The sequence below is a fragment of the Tympanuchus pallidicinctus genome, unplaced genomic scaffold (genome assembly GCF_026119805.1).
Source record: "Tympanuchus pallidicinctus isolate F22 unplaced genomic scaffold, pur_lepc_1.0 scaffold12, whole genome shotgun sequence".
In the NCBI taxonomy this organism is placed as follows: domain Eukaryota; kingdom Metazoa; phylum Chordata; class Aves; order Galliformes; family Phasianidae; genus Tympanuchus; species Tympanuchus pallidicinctus.
In genome coordinates, this window is record NW_026294637.1 from 14837564 (window position 1) to 14862843 (window position 25280).

The 25280-nt window shown below is 38.6% G+C and overlaps 1 protein-coding gene across 7 annotated transcripts in view; it reads right to left on the minus strand.

Moving 5' to 3' along the window:
- The window catches only part of OTUD7A (OTU deubiquitinase 7A), a 117520-nt gene that overhangs the window by 19480 nt on the left and 72760 nt on the right, over positions 1-25280 (minus strand). For all 7 annotated transcript variants that reach the window (XM_052671826.1, XM_052671825.1, XM_052671827.1 and 4 more), the window contains 6 exons: positions 19507-19661; positions 9979-10161; positions 7525-7743; positions 3821-3922; positions 1834-1961; positions 1357-1469 (listed from right to left, as the gene is read on the minus strand). In XM_052671826.1, coding sequence (XP_052527786.1) covers positions 1357-1469; positions 1834-1961; positions 3821-3922; positions 7525-7743; positions 9979-10161; positions 19507-19657 — 896 coding nt within the window. In that variant the 5' untranslated portion in view covers positions 19658-19661. The remainder of the gene's footprint in view (positions 1-1356; positions 1470-1833; positions 1962-3820; positions 3923-7524; positions 7744-9978; positions 10162-19506; positions 19662-25280) is intronic.

The following is a 25280-nucleotide window of genomic DNA, read 5'->3' on the forward strand; positions in this document are numbered from 1 at the left end:
ACATTTTGCTTCACAGAAATGAAACAATTATAATAATCTATTTTTTAAAAAAAATATTTACAGAAGGATGTGCAAATCCATTTCAAAATCAGACTTTGCTTCACAGTTGATTTGAAATTGATTTGCTTGAAGGATTTTACAAGCTGAGAACAAAAAGGTAGGAGCAAGGTTTTTCAGTGTTCCCTTCATCTACTTCTCCAACATTCAAGCCTCAGAAAGAACATATTCTCAGAACAGAAATCTGTGAAAGTTTTGTGACAGTTGCTGGTCACCTTTACATGTACTTCAATCTCAGAAATTTATTAAAATTTGTAGGTGAATGAAGCAGCATAATTCCTAAGCTTGTCACTGAATTCTTTTGAAGCACATACAACTTCTGATGCTTTTGCTAATCCTGACACCAAAGGAGAACGCTTCATCTATAATTCAAAGACTAATCTGCAAGCTCTCTTAATATAGTACCTAAAGTAGAGAATGTAATAAACTCCATCTCAAAAACACTGTTTTGGATGTTCCTTTTTCTTTGCAGAGTCTCTGTTATTTTGAACACTGGATGCATTGCATGATTCTTTTAAAGGAAAAACGAACTGCTCCGTATTTATCCTTACTTCTTTCCAATTTGAAAAAGAAATGTGAACCATGGAAAAACAATTTAAATTTGTTCTCTATACAACAGTGTGTGGTATTGCCTTTTGAACTGTCTGGGAAATAAAGGTAAAGTCTGCCAAATGCAACATTTCATGACATCTCTGACTGGAATATAGTGAAACTATAAACTACATGAAGTTTGCAGAATTAAAGACAGAAGCTGGGAAAACTAGTGGTAAATGGCCAAGTTTAAGAGAAATGTGAATTGAACTGCATTAGAAGACTAAAGCATATAAACAGAAAAATATCTACAAACATGGAAAACAAACTGAGAAGTAAAATGAAAACCAATCAATTTAAAAAAAAATTAAAATAGATGAAACTGAAAACCATTATGGCTGATCATTTGATCATCATCTTCCTTCTGCATTAGATTTCCCTATTCCTGGTATCACAAATTTAAAAGGAAAATGCAATATAATTTCAAATACAGTTTGAATTGTACATACAGAATATATTGTATGTAAAAAATATTTTTTTGAACATTTTATTTCTTCATTATGTTTTATGCTTTGCCAACTTACTTTTCACATACAGTTTTCTTCAGGGGAGTCAGTAGCTAGAGGAAAAAACAAACTGAGTACACAAACCTAAATATTCTTCATTACAAAAACTAGACAGAAAAACCAAAGCTCTTGCATTAAGGCTGGCTGATAGTCTTATACTTTGGAACAAAGGCACTGCAAGATACGCATACTCTGCACTCACCCACCACCAGTGCCTCCATTTTTGCTGAAATGCGTGCGAGGCTCACTTGATGCCAGCTTAAGCAGTTCATTCCACTCCCGCTCCCATTCTTCTTCTGTATACACTAAACCTGACTATGGGAGAGAATGAAACACATTTAGTTATGCTGGTACAAAAATTTGAGCAGTGCTCTGTAGCAGTATATGCAATTAACTTTTGAGCTTCTTACATGATACATTAATAGTTCAACATTCTTATTCAGATGAAAAGAGTATTAATTTACTAGGAAGATCTAAGACACTAACTGTAAGAACTAACCGCGCATAGTTATGCCCACAAAGCTACGAATACATTTCATTCTGAGGTTCAAATTCTAAATACAAATCTCTCTCCCCAGTACAGAATGGAAAAAGAAGGAATCTGATAGCAAATGAAACTTTCACAAAGTTCAGAAGTGTTCTTTTTATGCTGACAAGGTTGCCTTTAGACCATACAGACCTCCTTATTCTGCTGGGTCTGTTGCCATCTCCACCTTCTTTTCAGTGCTTCCCTTTCAGCTCCACTTCTCATCATAGTGTAGAGTGCTTTCCGTAGAACAAGATCCCGGTCATGAAATCCCCACATTCCTAAAGTATCACAAGAAGGCACTCAATTGTAAAGAAACTACATTAAAACAGATATAACAAGTACTAATATAATTAATATTGTCCTATGAGCAAAAGCAACATAGCTTATACATTATTTAAGACTTTTCTTGGCAAGAAATCTACTCATTATTTCTAATGTTTCCTTCCAAAAGGGTCAATATACAGATAAAGCAGTGAACAATAAAAGAGAATTTTAACAAAGGTTAAACTTGGCCCAAAGAACAACAAGGATGTGAGCTGTTTCAGTATGTGCTTGCAGGTAACAAACCGTGCTGCAAGCAATGGAATATTCAGCACACAGGTTACTTCTAGTTACTAGTTCCAGCTGACAGCAGAGCTTGCAGGCACAAGAATACTAATGACAACTGCAGGCTCTTCTGTGCATCACAGATGATGATTCTGACGCCCACAGGCGTCCACTCTTACACAGCATGATGGCCAATTTCTTTTGGCTTCAACATCCAAACAAAAAGCATTCAAGATGATTGGAAGTCTAAAAATACAACCAGCCACAGGCTTGCAAGCTCCTTTTTAGACAGTTCACAGATCTTTGGAGAGTCAAGCAGTAACCATGACAAAAGAACAGAACACTCTTTGAGACACATGCTCACAGACATCCAAGTTTCAGTTATATTATCAGCTGCTGGCATTAAATATGTATATTTCAAATTTTGCAAGTCAAAATACTTCCAGCATTTTTTGTAAATAATATACAATTCCTCTAAGCAAAAAATAGAGTAGGCAAAGATAAAAAGGATCCTTGGAAAAACTAATATATATTTGTATCTTTTTACTATGATTTTCAAAAAGAACAGTCCCTTCAAAATGATTAAAAATACTAATGTTTTTCACAAAATTGCTTTTGGGAGGTCTGCTGGTACAAGATTTTAGCGATGGGAACAACAGAAGAACCTTCCTCATGATAGTTATGATACGGAGCAAACATCAAAGACTTTTGGATTCACAGGTTTCTATTTATTTGATATAATTTGAAAAAAAGCTTCACAGATCTTGTATTAATGATTAATTAACTGGAAACTACTTTTCATAGAATCATGGAATGCTTTGAATTGGAAGGGATCTTTAAAGGTCACCCAATCCAACTCCCCTGCAGTGAACAGTGTCATCTGCAGCTAGATCAAGTGCTCAGAGCCCCATGCAGCCTCACCCTGAATGTCACCAGGGACGAGGCATACCTCATCTCTCTGGGCAACCTGTGCCAGTATGTCATAACCCATACAGTGAAAAACTTCTTGCTCAGACTCGGTCTGAATCTTCTCTCTTTCAGTTTGAAACCATTTCTATTTGTCCTGTGACAACAGATACCACAAAAGAGTCTGTTTCCTCTCCTTCTCACAGCCCCCCTTCAGGCATTGAAATGCCATTCTCAGCTCTCCCCAAAGCTTTCCCTTCTCAAGGCTGAGTAGCCACAATTTGTCCAATTTTTAATTCACTCCAAAGTCTGTTTTCCATATAGTTGAAATCTTGAAGGAATGAGTAGAACTGTTTAACACAAGCCAGAGGACAACAAATGCAACTCCTTGCCCACAGTGAGGACAATCCCCCATATGTAAGGAAAACGCACACTGCTGTTTATGGAAAGGGTTTTTTGATATTGTTCCAATTATACTTGTGTTATCACCTCACAAAATTTACACCTTCATCCCTCAAGAATGCCTACAACAATCAATTCTCTAAGTGAAGTTTGAAGAATATTCTCCAGAACCAGACTTTTAATGGAATTCTTTGCATTCCATTTGTTTCTGAGCTTTCACTAGGCACAGAGCAAACTCGTAAATATTTCAGGCAGAAGACTCCATGCACACATTCTTCCTTACCTAAAGAGGCAGCATGCAGGAGGCAGTTTCCATCACCTGTTGTGGCCAAGGGAAGAAGACGTTTGCAGCTTGTACACACTGTGGACCACCAGTTCAAACGACCTGAAAAGAAAGCATCCATTAAAATGACATAATGGGTACTAAAGGAAGGTGAGTACTGTGTAGAGTCACACAGTGATGATATGTAATGTTGAAAGCTATTTGAAACCGTCAGATTTAAATTAGAAAAAGAACCAACAATGTTACAATGATACCTTAAAAGGCAGTTTGCTGACATGTGCTTAGTTTCCTTAAGGAAAGAAGGCTAAAAAGAGCCTTTCTTTCACTTCTCCAGTAGACTGTACTTCCAGAAAACTGCCCATCTACAAAACTACTCACATACACTGATGTTCTTGAAATGTAATACTGAGCTGTGCACGTAGAAATAACTGGAGAAGTAAAACTGACCAAGTAAATGTTTCTTTTTGGGCTGATGCACCAGCAATACTGAGGTTACCAACCAGAATGCAAATCCAAAGTCATAAACTGAGATGGCACAGAAGTGTACAACTACGTATAACTGGCTACAGATACCCAGCAGAGAGCTCCTGCTCAGTTTACCAGCTTATTTCATAATCAGAGATGTGTTTTTCCACAACATTACTGCATTCCATTTTAGTGTGAGAAAATACTTGCTGTTCATACTAGAACCGAATTACATAAACATGTATTCCAGAGAGGAAATGTATTCCAGAAAAGAGGAAATGAGTATCATTTTCTTGTAATTCTGATGGTTGTGACTCCAGCACCTGACATATACTTGGAAGTCTGTTAAAAAATCTTAGCTAGGAAAACGCTCCCATTGTCTCAAATGCATTTATTTACATTTCTTTTAAAATCAAAGCTTAATTTTTAACAGTCTGAAATCAAACGTTTTCATAACTTTAGGGATTTGTTTTCAGGAATGTGAAACACAGGCAAAATATGCAGCTGCATTATATGCTTCATAAAAATTAGTCTTCAGGTTCAGGTTTAGTTGTTACACTGAGTTATGTTTAAGGAAAGCAATAAAAAAACCCCACTGTGTTTAGAGCTGCTCTGCTGCCCACGTGATGTATTTGAGAGCCCATCAGCACAGCAGTTTGGGTGCTGCCAGTATCTCCCCTGCAGCCAAGCAGCTTCTCTGTCAGGCTACACCTTAACTGCACACAGCACAAGTATGGTAACAGAAATCAACCTGCTGCAGTAAAATGCTTAGAATTATGTAATTCCTTTCACTCAGATCTCATTTAAGATTATCACAACCTGAGCCATCCTCCCTTGCAGAACTACACTGATTGCTGCAAGAGCCCTCAGTCTGCACATACCCTGCACACTGACCTCATTCCAGGCAATAACGAGCAGCTGGGGTTACGAGATGCACAAAAGCCTCACATGCTTTTATGAGTATATAAATTGTACACATTGATGAACTCTAAATGTCTAGGAGAAATTCAGAAGGCAATCACACAAATAGTAACAGACACACTGCAGTAGCAGAGAGAGACCAAGGAATGCTGTCTTAATCTGGGTCTTCTGTTTATGATCTGACAGCATTTTTGAGTGAAACAGGAGTTTCTCTACAGGTGGGAAGCAACCTGAACATCCTTTCACATAAAGATATAATGGTAGCAAGTGCTTAAGTATGTAGAAACAGAATTTAAATCCTTTTAAAGACATCTATCTCATTTGGGGATGTCAAACAAAATGTGCTACAGGCTTTTTTTTTTTTTTTTTTTTTTTTATTTAGCATTTTTGCACCCCCAATCTATGGTGTTTTTGTTTTTGTTTTTTTAGCAGTAATCTGCTGTTCCTTCTCTTGCCTAATCAGCTTTTTTTTTTCCTCCTCCTATTGAAATTTATGCCCTTAAACCAGAACTCAAGTACACACATCTCTCCTCCCTTAACAGTATTTCAGCTACTGAAATGACAGTCTTCCTCTTTTTCTTGTTAAAATAAGATCACAGTCGTTTGCAGGGAATACATCTTATCCACCAATGTTTTGATGTCAGTGACCAAAGTGCAGTCAAACTGGGCCCTCTGTTGGTCAGAGACAATAAAACGTGTGATGCTAAGTGACACCTATTAATTCATGCTTCTCATTTCAGACAACACGTGTACAGTGGCAGGCAATACAGGGAAACTGAGCATTTGTGGTCAGACAACAGGTCACTTTATATGACAACACTTGACATGAAAACACAGGTGTGCTTTGTTTTTTGTTTTGAGTTTTTTTGTTTGTTTTTCAAATTAAGTATTTGCTGTTTGATCTGTTAAACTCATTTCAACTGAAGAATTCTTTCTCCAGAAAGTTTTAGGGTCATGACAGCCTCCTCTTCAGATACCAGGGGCTCCAGGCACAAAGAAACCGTCACAAAGCAAGTAGTAATGGGGGGACCAGCAGTCTTCACTAAGAGAAGTGCCAGGAACAAAACAGTTACTGGTTGTTTCCACTGCCGTAATATTTTATTAAAAAGCAAATTTGCTTTCCTAGTGTGAGTCAAGGTATTGCCCTGATTCAAGTAACATGAAGAAATGAATAAATGATTAATTCTAACTGCCAGAGAGGTCTGAGAGGAATACTCAGAAGCAGGAAATTCTAAGCAGGTTTCCATGGTATAATCCTGTAAGCATGTCTTTTTGCCACTTGCAATGATTTTGGACACACGTGAATGAGAGATAGGACTGCTGCTCTCTACCTCCTTACTCATCTTTTCTGCATTAAATGACTGAGCTGCTTACGAAGCAAATCCTGGACTGCATTTTAGAGTCTAAGGTTTTGAGGCAAACCACCACTGACTGCTGGCTCCAGACCAGCACCCTAACTCTAAGTTTTCTATCTCCTTTTGTTCTGTATTAGTAAAGCCTGTTCTTCCATTTCCTAGCATGCAAGCTACATCCACGCTGGTATCTCAGTCCTACCACACCCTTCCATATGAGATTTATTCTTTGGACCAATACATCTGTCCCTGTATCTTCCACTCCCTGAAGTACAACATGCACATCCACTCTCTGATCTGTGGTCTCTGCAAGTTTCACTCTTCCAGGCTTAGGCTTATTTAGACACACAACCTTTAAGTCAATATCTCAGTACACTGAGTCCATACAGATGGGTTCATTTCATGGTTCATTAATAAACTTTCTGTTTCATCAGGTAAAGATAGTAATTTCAAATATGTTTCTCCATATCTATCCAAATTAAAACTTTAACTTAAAATGTTAAACTACTAATAAATATGAATTAATATAAAAAATAACTTTTCGTGTTAGTAATGCACTATTACATTCACAATCTTCAGTTTCTTATTACAAAAACAATAATCAGTGTACAAGTTGCATATTTAAAAAATATTCTCAAGCTGCAACAGATCTTGAAGAGGTTTCCTTTGTTAGTTTGCAATTGTTAACTGCAATGACACTTCCTCACAAGCATTAAGAGCACCAACATGACTCCTCCATCAGTCTTCCATTCCTTCCTTCTGCATTATCTTTGAATAATTAAACAAATTTGACAATATATAAAGTTTTAAGAGAGGATGAGGGCATGCATCATTCTGCAAAGCACAGTATTTCCTCCGGCATTTTTTTTTTCCTGTGCAAGACACCCGAATTCCAAAAATGAAGCATCATTAAAAACAGCAAAATATCAGATAACCCAACCACTGCCATGTGAAGTCCATACCCACCTGCTTGCTCCAAAGCAACCATTGTTGCCTGCTCAATTAAGTCACGTTCAATGAAGCTTCTGAAATCTTCGCTGTACACACTAAGGTCTGGTAGCTGGAATGTGTAGATGGGCATCTCCAAAGGAAATTGTTCATTGCTGCATTCATTTGCTACATGTGATCGAGCAAGAGAGACTATGGCTGAGCTGGCATGAGAAATGCCTCTGGAAAGCCGCTTTTCTGTAGAGAAGCCAAAGAAATTATAGACTGTAAGAACACACTGAAAAGCATTCAACATCGACAGTCTGGTCAATGTCTTTTCACTTTAGAATGTATTCTACTTCTTTAATATTTTGGGGGGTTTATTTCTCCATACTCAATGATTGCTTAGTTCTCATTATAGATTCCCTATGGCAAATTATAGATGAACTGCACTCTCCTTCTTTCAAAACAGATTAATAGTAAAGAAATGGCATGAAAGAAAAGCGTTTTATTTTCAAGAAGTTCAAAAGTTATTCTTATGTTTCTAAAGATGCATTACAAGAAACAATTACTGGTGGACTTACAATGATCAATTATTGCTTTGAACTCTTAAATTAGGTTGACTTGTGAATCAAAAGATACAGTATTCTGCAATCACTCCATATCAAATGCCATACTGTTTAATTTCAGAGCAATCCACCTGGACACAATTTTATCATCACTGTGATGAAAGTCAGACAAACTCAGTTTTTAGGCACGAGCATTTTTTAAAATCCTGATCCAAGGATCAATCCACAGTTCAAAACAAGCAATGACAATAGCAAGTCTGGTATAGAAGTATGTATTGTTTTAACTAAAATGATAGATTTCACTTCTCTGTTGACAAATGCCATAAACAAAACAGCCAATAATGGACTGACAAAGCAAAATAAGCATTAGAATCTTAAGAACAGAAAAATTACTACCATGTCATTTTACTTTTCTGTACATGTCCTCAGTATCAGCAAACAGGTAAGAGAAAAATTAATCACTAATACCCTGCAAGTGTTAAAAACCATAAATCATTCAGTTCAAACTGATATATTTTTGAACTTAGAATACGGGAAAGTCACAAAAATTGAGAAAAACTGTGCGTACCAGGAGTTCAGTAATACCAAAAGGGTTAGATCTGTTGATGTTGATAAAATGTTACAGGTAACAATTTTAAAGGGAACTGAAATAGTTATATCTCTGAAAGCAACTTCATTTTTTAAACAAAGACCAATTGTAATATGCCTCTTGTTTTCGTCTGACATAACTGAAACTGCCTACATCAGTTCCAGAGCTTTAGTAAGCAATAGCTCTCTGATCGTGGTCAGGAAGGATTTCAGTTTCCCATGCAACATAACTTTTAGCCAGACTTATACCACAGAACCCACTGCAGAGACAAAACCATCAGACAGACATTTCAGTGTAAACTTGGTAGTATACTAATATGGATTTTTAAGTGAGTTGGATCCTAATAAGGATGAAAGCAGCAGTTCTACCAACTACAGTGTGCTACTCTTCCTCCCTTTATCTGTATTTCATGGTCTCAGGAGTCACAAGAAGCAATGCAGTTCCTTTTCTACTGGTGGAAGTTATCCATTTAAAATACAGCTTCACTGATACTTGTGAGCAATGATGATGTTTCCCGTCTGATAGAAGGGATGAGCTGGCAGGAAAAGGGAAGGCTTTCTATTCCAACTGCACAGAAAGCTCTGCTGAAATCACCACACTACTGCTGTTACTTTCCTACCTGAGAAGCTGTCAGAGCTGTAGATTAACCTTAGTGCTAACTACAGTTCCTTGATAATTAACATGAAAAAGAAATGCATTTCAACAATCCAAGCAAGAGAGTGAATACTTGAAACAGAATTGCATGCAAAAAAAGTAAATCCTAATGCTTGTGATGCTGTACTACAAATCTGCTGCCTGAGGTACATGACTCATTTTAGTTCTGAAGGTTTCAATTTCTATTTTGTGGGACTTGAGAAGGGATGTTCTTTCTTCAGGGGAGCCATAAGGGATCAAAAATTAAAAGCTGAAATTTATTCATAGATTTTATACATCCTAATCAAATACTACGAAAAAGAATGCAAAGGCAGAAATATGGATTATTTATTAAAAAACGGCTTTTTTGCGTCTCATGTAGTATAAAAGTACTACATGAAGCACTACATACAGTAGTGGTCTCTGACACCCTCTAATTCCCTTTTGTACCATAGGACTGCCTAGCAATAGTGTATTTCTGTACTTGAATTGCTCATTAAAAACAAACAAACAACTTGTAGAGCTGAAGCAAAGCCTGTGACAGCTGAAAAATGCAATGCATAGCATCTCTGCAAAGCCTGTCACAGTGACGTGGATTACAGGCTGGCTGCCAGTGATTTCAGCCTCTCTGCAGACACACAAAACTCACAAGCAGACCATCTAGAAAGCTGCTCCCCAGAAGCCCCAGAGAAGAGCTCTTACCTTGAGCGATGTCATCCTGCCGCTGCAGGCAGGGCCGCTCCGCCTTTGTCACCTGAGGAGGCTGCTCGGGCTCGGGCTGCTTGCAGTACTTGCCCTCGTTGAACACCTGCGGCAGGTTGGCGGTGTGCACCTGCCGGAGCTGCTCATAGTCACTTAAAGCTGCTGTCAAGTCCCAGTTTTTGCCTGCCAAACAAAAAAAAAAAAAAAAAAAAGACATCTGCTCAGGACAGTCTGAGAGCAGACTGGGGGCCTGGAAACCATCCCCTGTGCATTTAGAACAAACTTAAACAGAGAAATCATTCTCACTTAGAGCATCAGCTTTTGGAAAAAACATTTACAACTGCTCCTTCCTGAACAAAAATGCACAGTTGATAAACACCTTGAAAGTGCACAGCAAACAGACATGGATACAACTCTTTTCTCTCTTGCGTGTGTTCTTGGTTTGTTTTCTATTATTTGTATCTGTAGAACACACGGCCTTCTGCACCCATCCGCTGCTGCACACTTGCTTGAATTTATTGCAGTGTTTCAGCATTCCCCTTTTCAGGAGGTGAAATGTCCTCATGCTGCTCTCCAGTACACCAACCACAGTAAGACACACTGTCCCTCAGTTGGGTTCCATCACCTCACATTGTCCCTCTGTAGCCAACAGGAGAAGAGACCTCTCAGTGGAAGAGACCTCAACATGAGTAATCCTCGCTTGCTCAGAGTTGAGCACGCGCTTTGTCAGATCACATCTCACACTCCTTAACAACAAAACTCAGGCACACCTTAGGCAGCCCACACTGGCTGTACTGTTACTAGATTCTGTATTTTTCAGGCTGATAACACTCATAACACTTATGCAGCAAGACCTGAGCAACATGCTGTTTATTTAGGATTTAGTGGTTTTTTTAATGTCTCTGTTTTTGCTAAAACAGCATAGATTAGCAGCATTGCAACAGTTAACAAATTCATCTTCTTTCAATTGTTAACAATAGACATCATACAATTAGGGGACATTCATCATTAATCAGCAGGAATAGCAAGCATGCAATTACAAAGCCACACTCACAACCTTCACAAATCCACCTACTCCAATATGTTAAAAAGAACATTTAAAAGGTCACCAGCAATTCCTGATCTAGTGATAAACAGCATGCCAGAAAGGATGCAACCTTAGACAGAGAACTAAGAGAGCTCTAAGTAGTGAGGACCACAGCAAAGGTCAGTGTGCAACAATACACATATACAGTACTTCAGCAAAGGGTATTTTAAGAAGGACAGGAACTGCAGCTTGAAGTTGAACAGGACCAAAAACATGGAGGGAAAAAAAAATGATGCAGAAGGGGAAGAGAGAGGTTAGAGAGGACAACGATGCTGAACAGGAAACTAAGTTAAGAGGAAGAGAGGAGGTAATTATTCAAAATGACAAATACAATGGGAAAATAAGTATTTTGGCAAAATGACAGCATAACTAAAACGAACACATCTTTCAGAATTCTTAACTATTCTAATAGAAGGCAATATTTGCCCAGCTACTTTACTTTCAATGTCATTTTTTCATTCTTAATGAAAATAGCATGCAAATGCAATACCTTTCCAAAAACAAAGACTACTGAAGAAGCAGTGTAACAGTATCAATCTGAATGCTTTTGCCAGCATGTCTTACATATTTTACTATCACTGCATGTACATTTTACAAGTCACAGAAAACAAACCACAATCAAGTGTTGCTAAAGATAATGCAAAGCTTCTGCAGAACTAAACCTACATCAAAAATTCAAAAAACTGAAAAATAATTTTAATAATTAAAAAGCCAACCAAATAAACAAAGTCTCCCTGTCTGCAGGACAGAAGTCTTGCTGGCAAACAAATCCTATATTTTCACTCCTTCAAAAACTAGTGTAGAGTCACTGCCTTGTGACTCAAATATTCCATACTGCTGTATACAAAGGTGTTCTTAGAATAGCAGCTGTGCCACAAATACGAAGTAGCAGCTGTTAGGTGGAAGGAACATCATCTCCCCATTTAGCCTATTACACTGACCCTGCATTTTACACAAGACTGCACAGTGGCTTGGTAACAAAGAAGTTAAACAGCAACTGAGTTTTCAGCAAGAATGATGAGTTCAGGCAGCCCTTTCCCTGTGGGAATGAAATCTACCTGCAAGGACGTACAGCCGCAGAAATTTACGAAGCACCAGACACAAATCTGGTATTTGGCAGGATACATAACTTATTTCTAAAAACAAAGTCCAGGACTCTTACTCCATCTATGCTCTGTGCCATCTTTCAGCTTAGATTTTGAGCCGTTATGCACAGCAGAAAGTAAAACAGCTTTGATCTCTACACTACTGCCTTCTTTCCAAGAAGGCAGAAAAGAGTTCTTAGCTGAAAATGTTGGCTGCAAGGCTGAGAGGAAAAATGAGAAAGTCCTACCATCAGGTGCTCCTTATAAACAAAGACATAGCCCAAGATCAATCAATTTAAAGCTCTTATAGAATCATATCTGTTCCTGGAGTTACATCAGTATCCCATTTCACAAGAGAACGCAGTAAGGCCTGAAGCCTGTGAACCGACTGAGCTCCCTAAAACAGAGGAAACCCTTTAAAATTCATCTTTTTCCTATCAGCCTCAATTAGTTATGACCAGATTTGATGTTAATTTATGTGTTCCTGATGCATAAGGGAAGTGGAAAGCATTCACCTTTGGCACAATGGAAATTAAAAGCTGAATGTGGCTGGTGCATTTTGTGACAGACCGGACTCCTCCTGGAACACATGTAGGCCTCCGTGTTTTGTGTGATGCTGCTGGCTGACAGGCTTATAATAGCCAATAATTATATGAGATCATCATAATTATATAAGATCATCAATCTCATTTAGAGATTTAGGACCAGAAGTGAAGATTATTAACAAACAACACTGTTCAATCGTTCCAGCATCTTGATGAAAGCTACTCAGGAGCCCTTAGGTACGCGTTTCAGCTGAACCATTACAACCTCAACTCTTTAATGGAACATGTGTCTAGTTGTATGTGCTGGTGAAGTTACAAGAACTATTCTGAACTCAGCAAGTTCTGGCCTTTTATCCTCACTATTTCATAGAATTTTTTTCACAGGACTCTCTCCAAATGTTTAGAATTTGGACTGCAGGTACAATTCAGAATTATAAGCTATGTAAAAACAAATACGATGAGAAAAAGCTAAGGAACACCCCTTCCAACTGCAAAAACTCTTTTACCTCTTCAGTTACTTCTCTTTCACTGGATACCATCTCCTCTATTTATTAAAACTAAGAGATAAAAGATGACTAATACAGAAAGGCATCTGGAGAAATAGAAAACAGCCTCTGATTTTCCAGACAATTAACAGATTCTTAGTTCTTATCAACATAGAGTGACCAGTGAACAATTAACAGAACAGATTAATTTTAAAAAAAAAAAAACAACAACAACAACAAAAAAACCTTCCCTCAACCGGATAATCATTTAAGATAGAAAGTTTACCATTATCTTCTTTTCCACCTGAGGATGTCCATTCTGCTAATAGAACAACACACAAGTTGACTTTAAATGAAATCAACTCTTCCTATTTGGCACAATGCAGATTAACATGGATAATGACAGGCAAAGGAAAGGAATTCTAGATCAGCTTCATTCTTTCTGAAAAACTTGGGTGTAAAACCAGGCTAGTATTACACCACATGTTTTAAAATGAGTTTAATTTTTGTTCAAACAATAGCATAGCAAGGACACAATTTTTTCCCATTTCCTGCTTGATTGCAAAGTCACTCAAGATGAACAGACAGCTGGAAATGACAATTTTGATCTCTGTGGAATAAGACATTGATAGCTACTCGGTTTCTTCTTCCTTTGCCAAGTCTTCCACAAGAGAACTATAAAAGGAACTGCCTGAGGGAAAGAATAAGAAGCTATTTTGGGAGAGATGGTTTTGTACAATCATATGACAACATTGTAAATTTCCCCACCAATTATGTTGTGGTGGGTTTTTTTTGTTTTTTTTTGGTTTTTTTTTTTTTTGTTATTATTGTTTTTTCTTTTAATTCTGCTGTTCTCAGAAGAAAACATCTTTCTACTGCTTCTCTTAACCTCCATGGGTCAGTCTCTTAAACACACACATTCCATGACTCAGCCAATCTCCTGATTCTTATTAATGCTGAACTACACACACCTCAATTAAGTTCCACACAAAGCTGGAAATAGATATCAATTATTTCTATGTAATGGTTAAATATGACACAAACAAACAGTCAAGCAGAAAAAGCAAAGCAAAGATACTATTGTTTATGCAAATAAGGGCTGAACACAGTCATATAAACGAACAAAACCACTTACGTAAGTACATACAGGTTCTCACTTAAATATATATTATTGCTGCAGCTTAATTTCTTTCTTCTTTCCGTTATTATTACATACACTGAATTTCACAGATCTCCTTCACCTGATGTTGTATTGAAATGCCAGTACTATAGACATCTCATCCTGTCTAATCCCTTATCCTCCTTACTAATCACGTGATCACTGCCTGCATACCTCCTGCTGTCTGAAAACTAACCTGTTACCTGATCTCTTAGCAACCTCTATGCTTACCCATGCCTATATAGAAAGTCTGTGACTACAGAAGGACATCATGAGAGCTTTAGACCAGACAGCCATAACAATGCTTTAACTTACTCTTCTTTTCATAAAGGCAAGTGCGTGCTCCTGGTTAGCTATTAAAATCAATATTGAACACAATTATTCTCAAAACAAAGCTACTGCTACCGTTTAAATAGAATCAGTTTTACCGCTGTAAAAGTGTATGAAGAGCGTATTTTGAATGAGATTTAAAGCTCAGTATATATTTTCAGCAATTAAACACTAACCACTGAAACACACAATGGAGGAAAGGAAAGTCCGTACCAAAACCAGACACCTGAAATAGTGGTACTGACCTGTAGGAAGCAGCAACAGATCTTCCAAGTAAGGAAGACTGAGTAGAAACATGTAACTCACAGATGCCACAACATTACACATTAGGAGGATTCAACAGAATACAATGCTTTTCTGGTTTTCTAATTTTCAAAAATAAGGCTAATATAATGAAAATACAATTGGTTTTATGTTTCAATTTAATGAAGGAACTCTTTTATAGTAATATAGAACAAACTGTCCCTGTCTATTCCAAACTGGGTCAAATTTAAATAGTATTTGCTTGTCCTTCAGCCATCCAGTTTTGTTAATTAGTAATATCCTCATGAAAGACAGGATAGTAATACCAGCAAGCCTAAATTTAAAATTAGAAAAAATGTATTTTGGAAGAAGACACAATGGAAAAGAACTGGCAAAAGAAACGACAATACGGACTTGGTCCCCAAGATGCCTTGAGGGATTTGAATACTATTTTATGAAGTGATTTTAAACTTAAAAAAGATGTAAATGTTCACTCTGTGCTTTAGTGTACAGTCAGTCCAAAAGAAAGCCTCTGTCTCAAGGAATTTCGTGAAAGGCTGTTCGCATGACATTTACAGTACTGGAAAAGCTATTGCTTTCAGATAAGTTCACTGAATAAACTTTTGTGTGTTTGCATTCCGCATACACACGCGTGTTCGAGGTCTTCATAATCACACAAGAGCAAAGAACTCAGGTCTGTATGAGATATTTTTGATATGAAATGATCTGCTTCAAGCGCAACCGATTCCTAAACCATCACAATGTATAGCATCAGATCCAGTGTCCAGGTCTCCAGAGTCAAATGCTGCTCAGAAAGCCAAGCAACTGCCACAGCCATTCTACCTACTCTGTAATTTGCTGACAGATGTTGCGCTCACACTCTCCTCAACCTGTGGGTTTTTTTTGTTTGTTTGTTTGTTTTGTTTTTTTACTATCTGGTACAGACAGTAAATAGTTTCTGGTGTCCCTTACTTCCACAGGGACATATTCCTTGTTCTTTGCTCGCCTCCTAATTTGGAGGATTTATGATGTCTTGGAGATGCCATGATTCTGAAGACACCTATTTGACGTTCAGGCTCTCAGAAGTTAATTCTCATTGGATGTTTACTTCAAAGTCTCTGCAAGACCAGAGAAGGTGTAAAGTGCTGTCAACCAAGACGCCTCCCTGGAGGCTTGACCAACAAGAAGGAGCATTGAAAAGTCTTGTAGTCATGACTAAGCTAACAGAAATGTGCTTCCCATTTTAATAATTCACCCATAATAGCAACTATGAATTTTAGTACTGTAAGTAAAAAGCTGTTCTCTTAATTAAAAAGAATGATAAAAATAGCCTAAGTGGTCCACAGCAGCATTCAGGCAACAAATGCCAGAAGTGCTGAGGAAGAAAAAGCCCTTCAACAAAAAACATACAGAAAGGTACCAAGAGGAACAAAGCAATCAAAAACAAGCATGAATTGTACTATGCACTAAACACTGCCAGCAACTATTACGTTCAACAAGTACTGCAGTTCCTGATGGAATACAGGTTCTGATGTGGAGACAGATCACCTGCAGAATTCAGCCCAGAAATAGCTCACTCAGCTACTGTTCAGACATGATGGCACACAGTGAGCAGAAAAAAATATTGATACTGCTACAAAGAAGGGGAGAATTAAGGGAGGAATTAAGAAGTCTCCCACCAATCCTCATCTTAAAGACAAAACAGGATTAATCAAAACTCTGTGGGTCAATGACATAAAAATGTATGCTACCCAGGCACTGAAAACAGATATTTTCCCAGAGCCATGCTGGAAAATCATCTTATTTTTTCAATTCTAATATACAGCCAAATGAAAAACAAAAAATCAGTGAATTGCTCATGATACATGGCTCTATGACCTATCAGACTGTAATCTCAAGTTTTAAAAGCTTTCTTCAGAAGGAAAGCTGTGCTGCTTACAAATCTACCAATGTATGAGAATAAACTGTAATGGAACAAAGGATCTTTAAAACGTCCAAAAACTCAAGAAACCCTAAAAAGCAAGACAGATGACATATTATAGTGTACCTGCATGTGTTGTTAAGTGTTAAGCCTCTTCCGCCCCCACATCTTTCCTTGACTATTCTTTAAGTCTGTACATTTTTAAGTTCCCACAGCTTTACCACGTGAATACAAAACAGCAAGCAGCCCAGAACTGGCCGTTCAGACTAAGTAGAAATGAAACATTATTCATTGGAAAAATATCAACTAAGCAATTATTATTGCAATTTTAACCACCAATGAATAGCTGATTAGACAGCTGTGGGACTTTCACAAATGTATTTAAAAGACACTGTAGTAGCATGAAATTGATTTTAATTTCTTATGTAGAACTAAGAAAACCAAAGCCAATTTTTTACTTTTGATGCAGCTTTTAAAGTCTGCATTTACATCTATTTTCAGATGTGCATAGCAAAATTCTCAAAGAACTGAACAAATGCTTTTGAGTCTGTGAAATGTGAGCTCCTTATCAGTTAAACAACTACACAGAATATTAGAATTTGTTATCTTGAAATGTCAGCGCAAGCATGTATTGACCACAAGCTCCTTGTACTACACTAAAGCATAGCCAAAGATACAAGCAACAGTATAAATAATGTGACTGCCAAAAGGCAAACTTTGTTCTATATGTAACACTAGAAAGGTATATACTCACATAACCAAAGGAATTCTTTATACATTCTTTTGAATGATAGAGAAAATACAAAATCGAGGCTTCCAGCTCTGCATGTTTCACTTGCCAAAAACTTAACAGAAACTGATTATACTACTTTTTATTCCATGATACTAATAGCTGTCAAGAAGAGCCAAACATACACAAGCTAGAATCAATTCAGGATTTTTTATTTTTATGTTTAAAAAACAAACAAACTGAAGGAACTAGTCACGTCACCAGTAGTGGGTCCAATCCTGCCCAACTTCAGTGACCTGGATGAAGGGATAAAGTCCACCCTCAGCAAGTTTGCTGATGATACTAAGCTGGGAGGAGTGGCTGACACACCAGAAGGTTGTGCTACCATTCAACAAGACCTAGGACAGACTGGAGGGCTGGGCAGGGAGAAACCAGATGAGGTTTAAGAAAACCAAGTGTAGAGTCTTGCACTTGGGGGTGCATGTATCAGTACAGGTTAGGGAATGACCTGCTGAAGAGGAGTTCTGTGGAAAAGGACCTGGATGTTCTGGTGGATGATAACAGGTTGGCCATGAACCAGCAGTGTGCCCTGGTGACCAAGAAGGCCAATGGGATTCTGGGGTGCATTAAAAAGAGCGCGGTCAGCAGGTCAAGGGAGGTGATCCTCCCCTTCTACTCTGCCTGATGAGGCCATGTTTAGAATACTGAGTCCAGTTCTGGGCTCTCCAAAAAGACAGAAATCTCCTAGGAGGAGTCCAGCAGAGGGCCCTTTATCATCTCCCATATGAGGAAAAGCTGAGTAACCTGGGTCTGTTCAGCCAGAGGAAAAGAAGGCTGAGGGAGGGAGATCTGATTAATGTTTGTAAATATCTGAAGAGAGGTGGGAGGCAAACGGAAAGGCCAGGTTCTTCTCAGTGATGCACAGCATAGGACAAGAAGTAATGGCCTAAAGCTAGAATGTAGGAAGTTCCATACAAACATGCAGAAGAATCTTTACAGTGTGATGGAGCACTGAAATAGGTTGTCTAGAGAGGTTACAGAGCCTCCTTCTATGGAGATATGCAAGACTCATCTGAATGCCTACCTGTGCAACCTATTGTGGAGAACCTACTTTGGTAGGGAGGTTGGACTCAACCTACTGAAGACCCTTTCAACCCCTGCAATTTTGTGATTCTGTGTGGAACCACTGAATGCAGCACCTTTTTCATCTGTACCTTCATTCCAAATCAAGAATGGACACTTCCTGGAATTTGTGTCAGACACAGTAAGCAGCACGTTCTGGTCAGACAAGTAACTGTACTCTATACAAAGCTCAAAAGAAAAAAAACTTCAGGGATTTACTAATTGTCTACTAGACAGAGAGATGCAGGTGATTTTCACCAAAAGTCAAAGAAAGGAGATGCTTTCAAAATCAAAGATGTTCTTCCACTTTTAAGCTTCTAACTTAAGGCTACAATGAAATAACTAAAAAGACACAGCTATTTTTCTGATACAGTCTCTTAGATGTTTTAAACACAGCAGCCATTGGACTCCCATTCCATCAAGCTGGAATTAGGCATGTATATTGGACCCCAAAACATCTCTGGTTTGTCTACAGTACAACCATTTCAGGCTCAACTGCTTTGGCCAGTGACTCAAAACATTTAAAACTGCTTTCAGACAGCTAAAAATTACGAACCTAAGCTAAAGGCCTACGATCCTATTCCCTGGGGAATGACTGTCAGTAAGTTAAAACAAGCAATTTAACATACTAAGAACTTTTCAAGGTTTTTGCCAAAAACAACTACTTTGATGATGTCTATGGTCAACTTACTACAAGAGTTGGCTTACTAACCAAAATACTAAAAAATGCCTGTCAACAGAGGCTAGAGTTTCTTTCTATTACTGGTTCTTGCTTTAAGAAAGTGGCAGGCATTGGAAATAGTTGTGTCCTGAAAGCTTACCTTCTAGTAAGTCTCTGGCCAGACCTGGTTCTGCCCCTGTGGACCGAACAAAGTCTGACAGGACTGCATCCATATCAAGAGTCATGTGATCATTCAGAGATGCTGCCAGACATGAGGCAGCAGCAGGACTCGCCGATTGGCTAGAAGGCATCCATCTGCCAAGGAGAAAAAGAAACAAAGTTATGGAACATACTCCAAAATGATGGAAATGTTGTTTTTCCTCTCTTCATCAAACAGTGCTAATAGAAATGCTAGAACATACAAGTTATGATATTTAACAGCATTTATCATTCATCTCTGCCTTAGCCTAGAAGCTTTTGGTCACTCACGCTTTCTTCTTAGTTCTCTTTTTTTATTATTTTTTAACATTTCATATTTTTTATCAATTTTTCTTATCTGCAGCCTCTGAGTAATTCCACCACTTGAAGAATCAAACCAAATGCATGCACTTTTCATTCCAAACACAATGACCATATCATTGTCTGCAAGGATAGAAATTCTCATACACTGAAGTTTAGCAAATATTTAAATGTTTGACTAGCCTCCAGCTCTTTTGCTTTACTAATGCTAACACACGTAGGAGAGAGTTCAGTATTTGTTCTTTTATCTACTCTCTCTCTACCACTTGCGTAACTTATTGTTTCCCCATTACGCTGTCAGGCTTAGATGGACTTTACTAACTTCCTAGGTTTGTGACTAACACAGTGTTGATAACACATCTATGTTCTAGCCATTGCTAAGAAGTGCTTACACAGCATCAAGCTTATACACCATCTCTGTTTCCCACCTTGCCCATCCAGAGGCTGTGAAGGAACAGCAGTATGACAGTGACCCCAGCACACCAAAGGGACGTTCCACGCCATGTAAATATCATGCACACTAATAAAACTGGAAGAGAATCTTTCTAAAGTAGCTGTTGCTTGGAGACTGGTTAGGCATCAGTCTGCTTGTGGGAGGTGGTGAGTGATTGTCTTTGCGTCACTTGCTTTCCTCCCCACCTCCTCCATCCTTCATTTTAATTAAACTGCTGCTATCTTGATCCATGACTTTTTCCTCCTTTTGGCTCTTCCAGTTTTCTCCCATCTCTCTCTGTAGGGCTAGGGAGACAGTGACTGAGCAGCTGGTGGGTGCTTAGCTACTGGACAGGATTAGCAAACTCAGGGCTTGTTAAGGACAGCAAACAGCAACAGAGGAAAGCAACGTTGTTTTCTTTGCATGGGAGAATAATCGAGCAAAACTGGCCTAAAGTCTAATTTGGTATTTGACCCATGTATTGCTGCCATCTCCCAGTTCTCCAGAAATGATCTCATTAAGACAATAATTTTATCTTTCCCCTCCTACTCCTCCTCCTCTCCTTTCCCTCACTTTGTGAGGAAATGAAGAACGGCAACTCCCTCCTCTCTCTAGGATAGACGCCTCCTGCCTTGCTGAAACAGCCCTTCAGTGTCTCAGATATAGATGTGTAACCAGAACGCTCATATGATGCAGAAAGATTGCAGGTGCCATCCAGGTAGACGGAATTACCACCTGTCTTCTATGACACCGTGGTATGGAGGTCTAATTGGGAAAGACAAAGTCATTAGCAGCTCAGATCCACCCCTGTAGGCTAGACAGTCCACAAAAGGACTAGAAAAGGGCAAAAATCCACATATTCTGCATACAGCTTCTGTTCAGTATAAAGGCAAAGCATCCTCTGAAAGAAGACCTTGCAAACTACCAAGGCAAATGGACTAGAGTTAAAAATGGTATCCAGTATATGAGGCAATTAGCAGTGGTTGGAGGTGCTTTACAGCAACCTGGAGAGCAACCAGTCCTCCAAAAATTTACATGAAGTCCGGCATGTGCAGTCCGTGTCACCGAAGTTTGTATGGAACACACCAAGGCCATATATCAGCACCTCAGTGACAATGGACTGGACAGCCACTGAGGTACCAGCTGAGGACAAACTAGCCTGCTGGTCTCAGAATACGCAGCACATTTCTTTTTAAAAAGAAAAGCTTAAGTGGAAAGCACAGCATAAAAGTGCCCAGTATAAATTACATCACTGTCATACACCGAGACAGTCACAGATAACTGACATTCCAATTAATAAACCTCAGCCAGGTGACCTCCAGGCAAACAATTCAACAGAGCACAAAGCACACCGAACACAGCTCAGCTGAACACAGAGCATCCTTCCAGACTCCAGCATTTCTGTAGCTGACTTTCTGGTGGAAAAACCCTCTCCACAAAGCAAAAAACAAAAACAAAAACCAACACCTGCAACAAGGAAGCACCAAAAACTTGGACCGACTGAGGTTCAGCTGGCAGAGTTAGGAAAGGAAGGTCCTAGCTAAAGTTCACTTCTCTTCCTTTTTTCTTTTTCTGAATAAAGCAATTAGAGCACCGGTTAACGCAGCCAGGTACACGTAAGTCTTCATTCCTTTTAATAAGTAGTTATACCTCCTTTTAATAAGTAGTTATACCTAACTCCTGCCCTGACTCTCATCTCTTCAGGGCTTCCTAAAGCTGTCATCATGCAGTACCAGTTTAATCATTATCACAGACTTTTTTCTACTTCACAGCAGGATTTCTCATCCCAAGGCCAAGTGGCTCAGTTTTAGCAGCCTGCTGCCAGCTGTGAACACCAGCATGGCACTGAGGCAGCCCTGCACAGGGCCATGCCCAGCTGCCAGCAGCAGAACTCCAGAAATCCGAGGAGATGGTGCTGCAGACACAGCCTGTGGGGCTGGTTCCAGCCAGCTATGCCATGACAGTGCAGGACACGGTGCCTCTCTGCAAGCAGTCTTGCTTGATATTAATTTGGAATTTCGGCTTTGAAAGAGTGAGAAAACAAGCTGATATTACTGTGTTTTGTATCTACTTTTCTTTTTTTTCCTAGAGAAGTCAAACCCAGCCTTCAACATAATGTTTATAAAATAAGGAAAGAGAAATTTAAGCTGGCACCTTGAGAGTAGCTAGTAAAATAGCTGGCATCCAAAACAATTATGCTAAAGGTATTCCCCTGCTCATTGCAGGGGAGTTGGATTAGATGACCCATAAAGGTCCCTTCCAACTCGAATAATCCCACAATTCTACTATCTCCTTATTCTAGCCTGCCCACACTGTTGCAGAAACAGCACAAAGCAAATACAACTGGACCACATTTAACACACAACTTAAGCACAGGTGCGGATCTTACTCTCATTCTATTTGTCATTGGTCAACATCTACCTTTAAATATGAATTAGATCATTCCTGTTAACTCCTCACAGGCTCAGATGCAACTTTGCCAAGTGTAAGGATGAACACCGACATTCCCTACTGGGAACAGATGATATGGGCTGGCTCTTGCTTGTACCACAGCTACAGAGGAATCAAACTGAAGAATAATTAATTAATTAATAGAAGGAAGCAGCTGATTTCCCTGTTACCTAAAGGAACTAAGGTCCTTTCCAAAGGATCACCATGGGACAGGAAACATTTCTAATAGTTAGAAGAGGTGGGGTAAAAAAAAGGAAACCTGGAAATATTGAAATGGAAGTATTGAAACTTAAAAAGGAATGTTGCACTTTCTTTTTCTTTACTTTAAGAGTACTACCTTAGTCAATCATGGCCAAAGTCAACATGTAAGCTCTGTAGCAACTGAAGCCTTTTTCTCTGTTTAAATAAAAATGCAGGATGATAATGCTGCTATCGTTTGATACATTCTCACAGACAGATTCTCTCTATTAAACAGAACCTAACATCCATACAAAAAGACCATAAGAAACCAAATCCAAGAGATTTCTTCAGTGACTAGGAGCATGAGGCGAATCTTAACCGGCAGGAAGGAAATACATGGACCACAGTAGAAGAATTTGCTGCTGGTGAGTGATACAAAACATTAGAAAATTTCAGATTCTAATACTCAGTGACTCAGTAGTATTGAGTTTATCACTAGTTATTTCAAATGCACCAGCTGGGCAATCAAGTGCAGTCATTATGTCTGTGTGCTAGACCGCACATAAATTTTGAAAACTTAAGTGCCTATCAGTCTGAAGAAGTCAGTTCATGAATTGCCTCAGTATCAGCATTATTTCAGTATTTTACACTTTAGTATTGAAAGATATCCTTTTAGCATTTGAAGACAGGACTGATCTCTGCATTTATGACATCAGCAAACACCCCAGAATTCCCTTGTGATTACATGGCCATCGGAACCCACTCAGTAACCACATCAACAGAAGCACGTTATTTTTAATTCAGCAAAGGTTAAGTAATGAAGATCTTTTCTATAAACTAAGTTCTTTCTGGTTCACTGGCTACATGTAGAAAACTGGTTATCCCCACATACCGACAGCTGATGAAAACATTTAAAAACCAGAGATGGCACTTGCTGCTTTCCTGAGAAACAACAACATAAATTGAAATAGTATCCAGATTCTGTTATACAACAAATAGTAGTTTTACAGCTAAAATACAAGTGACTTATGCTGATTGCTAAGACAGCATTAAATCAGATCTCTCAAATCCACGACAGCATGAGGAATGCTCTAGTTGAATGCATCTTCTGTGCTTGTGCACTATGCTATACATGTCTCTAGGATCCAAGTCCTCTAGAAGCACTTAGAATACCTGCACAAAAGCATCTATGCTATTTAGATTTTCCTGGTATTCATCAGACCTGAATTTACAGAACAGCCTGAATTAGTGGTGTTTATTCAGACAGAACTGCCTGAAAAATGGAAGGGTTCATACAGCCACATGTTCGTGAACGTTAAAATTGAAAGACAACTAAGAACAAACCCATCACTGATTACTTGAAGTAACCACTGCTTCATCATTATGGACTACTTAAAGATGAAATCAGACATGCAGAGATGCACTGACTGGAGCTGGACTCCTGCTCAGTTCCCTAGAAAATTCCAAATTTTATCTGTGCTGTATTAAGCATATCCGAAGCTGTAAGAAACAACTAAAACCCTGCTATGCAAGCAACTGAGTAGTGGCCTGCTGCAGAAACTCTTTTCTCATACACTGGTCAAGCCTTACAAAGTCTCTGAAGTATTACGAACTTGAGGTGGTACTCCTAAGCCCATAAAAATTAACAGTTCTATTGAAAAAAGTCTCTAAAGACAAATTACTAGGTCTCTTACTACAGCAGTATCTTGTTGTTAGAACTATATAAACAATTTCACTTTTTTATTCCTTTCAGCAGACTATTTCTAGTCTTCTAGTTCTTCCAACCCCTACAATTCTGTGATTCTTTGATAAGTATCACAGATGGCAGGTGGTCTAGCTATCCCTTCAACTACCACTCAATGCGAATAAAAACCTGTACAGAGTCCAAACAATGCATGCTCTACACTCTGAAAACAAAGATCCTCCTTTAATCATTTCGAACTAGCCCAGATGGGGGCTTATTGTTTGTTTTTTTTTTCTTTCCTTTTTTTAACCTCAGAAAGAACTGTTCTCTTACCTCTCAGATTTAGAGAGGTATCAAGAAAAAAGGAATAACAAAGAAAACCCCCACAAAATAGCCTTTAGAAAATTACACTCTTTGCCAGAAAATTGCTATTAGCTGTAAAAACATATCCAGATGGACTTGGGAAAAGACTGCAAAGGAAGAAAAGAAAATAAATTGTAAAGGAAGAAGGCAGTCAGTAATTCACTACAAACAGGGGATCAGAACTTGGCTGGCTAACAGACTCACTGTTCTCACTAGAAGAATGCAAGCTCTCCTCACATTAAGATCACCATCACCTCCACTTCTGGTGCCTGCTTTAACATAACCTACCCTCATACGTATCACA